Source organism: Callorhinchus milii, unplaced genomic scaffold (genome assembly GCF_018977255.1).
Source record: "Callorhinchus milii isolate IMCB2004 unplaced genomic scaffold, IMCB_Cmil_1.0 Scaffold7, whole genome shotgun sequence".
Classification (NCBI taxonomy): Eukaryota; Metazoa; Chordata; class Chondrichthyes; order Chimaeriformes; family Callorhinchidae; genus Callorhinchus; species Callorhinchus milii.
In genome coordinates, this window is record NW_024704748.1 from 11,532,616 (window position 1) to 11,541,606 (window position 8,991).

Sequence of the window (8,991 nt, forward strand, 5' to 3'; positions counted from 1 at the left end):
GACTATGACCCCTAGTTTTAGATTCTCCAACCAGGGAGGAAAACAATTTATTACCTACAGGCAACAGAAGTGAAGAGGGCATTAGCTTTCATATCAGTTCCCTTATGTCAGCAAATTCAAAATTAAGTGTAAAGAATGATTTGGTAGATTTACTCAAACTCCATCTTTTTTGGACTTGATTTGTTACCTGATAGTCATTGCTATGAGGTTTCCAATCTAAGTAAAGAAAGGAATGAGATAAAGAGATGATTGTGCCTTTTGTTATTGTACCTTGGTACCAGTTTGATGGCTAAGACCATTTGTGGTTCTTTATATTATCACCATGTGGGATTCTGAGTGGTTTTACAGCAACAACATCTTACATTTATATAACACTTTTCAGGTAAAACAGAACAGATGTAAATTAACTGCATTCATTATTGGATGCTACCTTGCTTGTTAGAAAAGTCAATTGGAGCAACGCATCATAATAAAAGAAAATAGAAAAGCATTGCAACTGGAGCTTAATGAATATTCCATTTTGTTATATAAAAAATACTGTTAAACAAATACAGTGCACTACAAATTATATAAATGAAACTGTGTGTTTCCAACAGAATATCTTAATTGTGCCAACCAACATTAACTAATTAAATGTAGTCTTTCAGTTCGATACACCATTTCTACTTGATTAAATAACATCTAAGAGCAAGGCTTTATCATTAAAGAAACATTGAAACCATTGTTTATTTGTCACTTAGTCCAGTCACTTTTTTCGAAGGCGTATAAAAGCAGCACTGTATCAGAACAGAAATACCATAAATTGACTGCCAAGCTCACGAGAGCAGCCTAGAATTTTATAGTTATTCACAAAGACTTTGTTGTAGACTAATGAATGGATTTCATCAAGCACCGCAAATCCGATTTAGCAAACGGTACAAACCCTGCAATCATTAAGACATTCTTTTCAGGATTGCAAAATAAGTGCCTAAAAAACTCTGGTTTTACGTAATAACTTGCACGTGTTTACATGTGAAAGACTCCTTTAAGAATCGGCTCTGGGTTTTTTGGTGAACAGTGTGATAAGGGAGCAGATTGGGTTGTTGTTGAGCCTGAGAGCAAGATGGTTACTTCACATCCAGGACTTGAAGGATTCACTGATTTTGAAGTGTTTGGATTAGGAACTGCATTATTAGTGGAAGGTATAGTTTGGATATTTCATTCATGAAACATTAAATTGTCATTAAATCATGTCATTAAATTATGTTTGTAAAAAACACACACACTCTTGCGTTTGTCAGATTGATTTTTAAAATCTGCATCGATTATCAAATTTAAAGGTTAGTGTGTCAATGGCCTTTGTGTGTGTGTGTACGCGAGGGACTTGCATATAAATACGAGTATGAGAGAAAGAGAGGCGTGAGAGAGAACTGTGCATGGGTTTCATAAGGTCTCCTTGGTGAAAACAACATTGTTCTAAAGTTTCGTTATGAAAGTGGGAGTTCATACCTTTAATACCGGGATAGCAGTTAAAATTGCCTAAATGGGAAACTGCATATTTTTAAAAGAAGTGTGGCTGGTCTCGATTTTAAAGTTTTATTATTCAATTTCAGGGGATCTGTGGGAGGGGAGGCAGGAGGAGTGGAGGGAGATTACATTGGTCAGCATGTCATTTATTGGTATTGCTGTATATTTCAATGCTGTTCTTGAATCTTACATATTAAGGCCGCATAATCACTGTTTTGTTTGTGCTTGTGCTTTTTATGTACTCCTCAGATGTGACAGAAATAAATGTAGCCTGTCACACATGTGTCTTGAGGGAACATCGTGAAATTGTACTACTTAACCATTTTATACTCCGGTTCTAATTACCCCACAGCTCTTGTTGGACTGCTTCTGAATGGGTTGACACTTTTAGCTTTTTACAAAATAAAAGAACTTCGAACACCGAGCAATCTACTTATCACCAGCTTGGCTCTGTCTGATTTTGGCATTTCCATGAATGCGTTTATTGCAGCTTTCTCAAGTTTTCTAAGGTGAGTTTGAGCAATTTTTTTTCCTCTAGAATATGCCTTTTTTTTTAAACACACCATGGCTAGGAGCAGGAATATTTGATTACATTGGCTCTTCTTGGGTACGTTTTCTCCACAGGTACTGGCCTTATGGCTCTGAAGGTTGTCAGACGCATGGATTCCATGGATTTCTGATGGCTTTGGCCAGCATTAATGCCTGTGCAGCAATTGCCTGGGATAGATACCACCAGAACTGCAGCAGTAAGTAGTAATAATAATAATAATCATTGCATTTGATATAGTGCCTTATCATGTCTTCTAAACATCTTAAAGCGTTTCACAGAATATATTGTAAAGTGAATTGATTGTATGTTTTGTGGGTGATACAGGAGCAGGGATTCTTCTGTTAACTCTGTTAGCTCCGTTCAGCTCCTTTTAACTCTGCAAGCCAGAATCCCAAATAGAGAGGGTTGTGCTCTATGTTTAGTGTTGGAGTAATGCTTAAAGTCCAAATCTCCCTGACATTCTTTAACAAAGTCATTACCAAACAGGATGTTGAGCTTACAAAGATTTACAAAGAATGTACAGCATGCAAACAAGACACTCTGCACAACCAGTCTATTCTGGTGTTTATACTCCACGAGTCTCCACCCATTCCTCATTGTCATCCACTATTCCCCTCTCCTTCCTCTTGAATGTATCCGTACTATCTGATTCAACCATCCCTTCAGGCAGTGAGTTCCATAATCACATTACCTCTGCGTGAAGTACTTCTTATTTAATTCTCTTTTTAATCCCCTTCTTGCTATCTTATATTGTATCCCCTGGTTATGTGCTCCCCATTCCCACCAGGTGGAAACATCCTATTTGTGTTAACCTTATCAAACACTTTTATAATTTTAAACACTTCTATTATTTCCCTCTTAAACGTCTCTATAAATTGATTTTAAGCTAATGGACTTGTCTGACACCGTAATGCAGTGCTGAGGGAAGTGCCGCCCTTCAGATGATACATTAATCTGAGCTCTCAGCTGCTTGGGCCAGTGGAAATTAAGAATCCCATGACAGAGTATCATGGCCAGCAAGCTAAAGGATAATAATATGATCATTTACTTCATAGTTGTCTGTGGGACAGTGTTGCACTGTATGTGCCCTCAAATACAATACAATTTGCATTTATACAGTGCCTTTCATATCAGAAGGCTGGCTCAAAGTGTATTCATTCAAGTCCATCTTAAATACAGACCCGACATTTTACAGAAAAACTCTCTCCAGGGAGATTGGTCCTTCTTACCTAATTCTGGAAAGTAGTTGATGCAGGTTGGCAAAAGGCAAGGCTTGGGTTCCAGAGTGCTTTGGGGTACTGTGGCATTTGAACTAGAGGGAAGTCGACCATTGAGACCACTATCTGACAAGCTTCCCACTGCTTATCCAGTTAGCACCACCCTCTCCATTTGGGCTTTTGGCTTGCAGAGATAACAGCAGCTGAATGGGAAGAATCCTTGACCCCGTATCGAGAAAAACTTTGTGAAGCTCTTTGAAACATTTACATGAAAAGGCGCTGTGTAAAATGCAAGGATTATAGTTTAATATGAATTAGTTTAACTGCAGACATTAGAAACATGTTACTTAGATTGGTAAGTTAATGTGTGCGTGTTGAACTTTTTTTGCAGGGTCAAGACTGCAATGGAGCAGTGCTATAACTGTTACAGTATTTATTTGGGGAATCGCTGCTTTCTGGTCAGCTATGCCATTGTTAGGCTGGGGAGTATACGACTATGAACCCCTGAGAACTTGCTGTACTTTGGACTACTCTAAAGGTGACAGGTGTGTACCACTGGCAAAACAAACACCTCTTCCACTCATTCAAGGATTTATGTACAACAAAAAGAGTTCAGAGGGCAAAACTACTAATCAATAAGAATGACAAATTCTGAGAAAGGGTAATTAAACCCTCGTCGTTCTACACCTTACTCTTGAAATAATAGCCTAGTTGCATTACGTACAACAGTAGCAATCCCCATTGTAGCATAAACCAAAAAGACCAGCCAATATGCACAAGTTTGAGTGTGTAGACACGTGGACATTGATGGGGAGATGTGAGCAATTTCATGCAACGAGCTTGTCTATGCTGGGAGTTAAATTGAGACTAAATACCCTTATACAGCCATTGAAGAGAGAAAGCTTTTGAGTTGGCAAAAGCAGATTGTTGGTTCCGATCCCAGTTTATCCTGCTATTTAATATCAGTCAGGCAATGGTTGAGACATTTTACAGCTTCAGCTCCTCAGTTTTGGAAATGAAAATCAGCCAGGTTTTTCAGTGCAGATCACTCTCTGGAGCCCCTTGCTGGAAGGATCCTGAAAGTTTGTGTATGGATATTGGGTGTGAACAAGATCAGGCTCATCCAGAACATTCATCAGTATTAAGATAACCTGGCAGCATTTACTGTCAATACCCAACATAGATAAGGACTCCTTCTGGTAACCCGTTGTATTGCCTCCTCCTCTGCACCCCCTACCTCTCTGACCTCCCCTCTCCTCAAAACAGTGCCCGTTGCCTTTGTTCCTCCGGGTCTGGCCTCCTCCTTGTCCCCCGAGTCCTCCACCCTCGGCGGCCATGCCTTCAGCCACTATGCCCCGAGGCTCTGGAACTCCCTTCGCCTCGCTCCCTCTCTTCAGGTCTCTGCTGAAGACCTTTCTTTTCGACTGTGCCTTTGGTCACCTTCCTCCCCCTCCTCCTGGCTCGGCCCCGGGATCCTTTACTGTGAAGTGCTCTTAGACGCCATCCAGTGTGGAGGGCGCTATATAAATCCAAGTTATTGTTGTTATTCTTTATTTTGACTCACAAAAACTCTGCTCCAAAAGCAGAATTTTTGGTGGGAATTCCCTTTTCACTGTGATGTGCAACTGAATTTCTTAATAAAGAAATTCTGGTAGAAATTATTGCATTTGAAAGCACAGACATGGTATCTGTTCTGAACTCAACAGTCACAGGCAAAGACTCACTAACTGAATAATATTGGATAGAAATGTTCCGAATCTGTTTAAAACATTATACCCTGTGAAACAGAAACTGAAGTGTAACAAATAATATTACTTTTTTAACAGCAATTTCATTTCATTCTTCATAATAATGGGATCCTTCGAGTTTATCTTTCCAATATTTATCATGCTATCATCTTATCAGTCCTGCAAGAGTAAATTCAAGAAAACTGGACAAGTCAAGGTAAAACAAAATGCAATCCCACTAAAATAACAGAATTTTTTTTTAGAGTTGTTCATTATTATGGTAGCATATTTTTAAGCTTGGCATTGTGATTATCTGATTAGTCAATATGCTTAGTGATTTTAATTCAAAATGCTTGGATTACAAATTTTACAAATTCCATTCCTGGAACAATGTGATATTTTGTCTAGTGTTTCCAAGCTCCAATTAATGATTGTGAGTACTTGCAATTAGTATAAATGATTATAGCCTGCACAGATTTGTGTGGCATTGAACTTTACTAGATGCAGTGTAAGACTTTTCTTTTCCTTGCTTGAAAAATCAGGAAATAGTTTGATGCATCTAACTTTAAATATTGATTTAGCTGAGTTATTTTAATTTTGGGTGGTCAGCTGGGTGTCTGACGCATGAGAAAAACTATTAAGAGTATGCAAACCAGACAGAGTTCTACAAATCCATACAACCTATACGCATGGACATTTACTTGTGTCTGGAATGTAATGCGTAATTTCCCTGGAGAAACACACTACCTAATTTGGAAGATATTGGGTGCAGTTGGTGAGAGACAAGGCTTGGGTACCCTGAGTGTGGTCTGAACCTAAGCTGTCATCAGCAGTCTCTTGAATTACAACAATCCATCTGGCTCAGGAACTGGAATGCCAAAACTTTGCCAACCACATCACTTTGGAGTTAGCTCAGCTCCAAGGAGACCCTATTTACTCCAGAGAAGATAGTTGGATAGCTGAGTTACTGTGTACCTGGATATAGTACATTATAAGTGATCTCAACTAATCTTGGACTGTTAGATAGATTGAGTGCTAAATCAATAGGAGCATTCGTACAAAAACTGATGACTAAAAATGATCATATTATATAATAGTATTATATTATGCAGATTATAAGTATTGTAATATTTAACCAAACTGAAATATTCTGTTTTTCATCAGTTTAATACAGGATTGCCTGTTAAAACCTTGATTTTCTGCTGGGGACCTTATAGTCTGCTATGTTTCTACGCCACCATTGAAAATATTACCATCTTATCTCCAAAACTGAGAATGGTAAGTAACACTTGCTATTGTTAATTGAGACGAGGGGGAGTGTGCTTATGTGTGTCTTAATGATGTGGGGGGTGGGTGGGGCTGGTATGACAGGAGGATGTCATGCATCCCAGTTTCTGCTGATCTACCTCAAACAGAGAGCTTTCCATAGCATCTCTTTTCTTCAGGACATTGTATCATATTCATTTAAGTGACTAAGTAATTGTTCTGAAAACAAACTTTTGAAACTTGTTTAGTAAACTAAGATGTTTAAGAATTATATCTCACTTATACAGTGACATTAGATACAATAACATGAAAAAAATCTGAAACATACGTGGGAAAGGTCACATTAAAATTTTGACTTTAATCAAGAATAATGACATGTCTAGGTAGTTGTGTTGAATCACTCTCACTCTCTATCAGTTTGCATTTACTTAAAACTATGCCTTTTCTTGCAGATTCCTGCTGTTCTTGCCAAGACTTCACCCACGATCAACGCCTTTATTTATGTTCTGGGGAATGAGAATTACAGAGGAGGACTCTGGTCCTTTCTGACAGGACAAAAAATGGTACCCATTGAAATTGATGGGAAAGTCAAGTGAATAAAATGTCTTTTGCTGAATGATCACAAGAACATGAAATACAGAATGAAACAGTCAATTTGACTTGGTTCCACATTGGAAGCATATCTTAACATGAAAGACTAAGGAAAGATCTTAGCATGAAAGCACTTGTGATTTACTACGATATCTGAATAGGCATCTGCAACATTTGGCTCCAAATTACCAGAAACCTCAAACATTTGCAATAAATTCCACTGTGGATTGATTCTGTTGCAAATAAGTATGGTTCTATATTTCATTAAGTCATCTGGTCAAACTAATGTGTTGAATTTCACTGGTCCTTTAACTCTTAAATTGCCTGTATATCTATGGAAGCTCCCATCTCTGCAAGCCAACATTCTGTACAGTTTATAACAGGTTCTATTATGTTGAGAAGAATACTAATGTTACAGTAATAAAGCTGCTCAAATAGCGTTACTATTATTATGCTAACTCACTAAACTACAAGCCTCAATATTTGAAATAAAAATAAGATTTTAAAAGTTTTACCAGCGATTCATTTTTTCCTTCCAGTCTCTTCTATCCTATCTCCATTTTAAAAATATTATTGTAGACGATCTATTTTGCTTCTTTCTACCTATTATAACCTCTTCTATTTCTCATTATTTCTACATCTAACATCAAAACAAACCAAAGCTACCAAGAAGATTGAAGAGAGATGGATGGTAAAACGTAGAAGGGAAAGAAAGAGAAGAGCCTTTGAGTTAGGAGAAAAAATATGGTTCAGAAAAATGGTTATTAGGAAAGGTTTGGACCAAAGGAAACATAATGAGAACGAATCAAAATCCAAGGTCATATTGAACAAAAGCCAAAGAGGGAAAATGTACAGAAGAACACCCAGGGAAATAAGGAAAAAGATAATTGAAGAGGGAAGGAAAGAAAGAGGAACAGAGAATTGAAGAAAGGGGGAAATGTCAGGAGAAGCCGAGGAAAGCAAAAATTATAAGAAAGAGAAGGAACAAGCACCAGATCGGGCAGGAATATCCGAAGACCAGAAAGAGTAATCAGACAAGAGTGATATAAGTCTGGCGACGGGGAGATGTGGAGAGATCCCTTTAAGGATAATGACAATTAATGAACAACAAATGGGAGGGATTCAGGAAGAATAAAAGGACACTGAAAAAGAGGCTTGCAATGTGGTGATTATACTAAGTTTGGAGTGTGTTAAGTGTTTATTTGAGACCCAAATACACTAACTAACATCCAAGTACCTTGGTGTTCTTATTACAGCTTTCAGGTGCCTTTGCAATACAATCACAGAGAAGTTTCAGAGTGATTCAAGGCCACAAGTGGAATATTCGTAAGGGAGAGGAATCAATGTACAACAAATCAATTCTGCAGAACAACAAATTAACTCTCTTAATTTGAGTAATCTAGATGTTCTCAGAAGGCACTACACTTTATTCAGCTGAATAATTATTCAGTTTATTAATTTTGTAAAACGCATGTTTGCAATTTTTTTAAAAAATGAGTATGATTTTAAAAATGTATTAGAGTTTATATGTTTTATGCTGTCTGAATTGGAAGTAGGCTTGTGTTGGCAAATTAATTAATCATTCTCTTTTTGCCTACCCACCCAAAAACACCTTGAGCTTACCCAGATATGATGTGAAAGCATTTTGCATTTTTGAAAAAGAAAACAGGTGTAGGATGTTAAGAAATATCCTATTTCCATTATCCAGTGCAGCAGCAAACATAGCTTGGAGAGATACAGAATAAATTTTACCCAACCCCAGCAGAGCATTTCCAATTACATCATTGTGACCATTCCATTTTTACACCAGTGAAATTGGGTCTAATATGTAGCTGTTTCTAATAGGATTCCTGAATAATGAAAGCAAAATTACATCATATTCACTTGTGGGACTTCTGCTGTAATGCAATCTAATTTCATAACAAATCACTTAAACTCACTTGTAGATAATGATTAACATAATACAAATGGTAAGTTGTCTTAGCAAGCAGTGAAATATGTACCCAGTGAGCACTTCTTTTCTTTTCCATAACAATGCTGGTTCTGGAAGGTTGAGATCAAATGGGCCAAATGACTGTTTATTCAAGCCTCTCTCATGATTCTGTGATTAATATCTCAAACTTACTTTTTCAAA

At 37.5% G+C, this 8,991-nt stretch overlaps 1 protein-coding gene across 1 annotated transcript; it reads left to right on the plus strand.

The window, feature by feature from the left end:
- Nucleotides 1-1,060: 1,060 nt before the first annotated feature.
- On the plus strand, nt 1,061-7,351 carry rgra (retinal G protein coupled receptor a). Its single transcript, XM_007898380.1, has 7 exons — nt 1,061-1,181; nt 1,859-2,015; nt 2,131-2,252; nt 3,665-3,818; nt 5,100-5,217; nt 6,165-6,278; nt 6,719-7,351. Exons 1-7 carry the CDS (start codon nt 1,103-1,105, stop codon nt 6,860-6,862), a joined length of 888 nt encoding a protein of 295 aa, XP_007896571.1. The 5' UTR covers nt 1,061-1,102; the 3' UTR covers nt 6,863-7,351.
- Nucleotides 7,352-8,991: the final 1,640 nt, after the last annotated feature.

Bases quoted from the DNA above. Each gene is read 5' to 3' on its own strand.
- rgra (XM_007898380.1), top strand. From the start codon at position 1,103: ATGGTTACTTCACATCCAGGACTTGAAGGATTCACTGATTTTGAAGTG. The intron at 2,016-2,130 runs GTGAGTTTGAGC...TTTTCTCCACAG, and splicing joins GCTTTCTCAAGTTTTCTAAG to GTACTGGCCTTATGGCTCTG. The intron at 5,218-6,164 runs GTAAAACAAAAT...GTTTTTCATCAG, and splicing joins AGAAAACTGGACAAGTCAAG to TTTAATACAGGATTGCCTGT.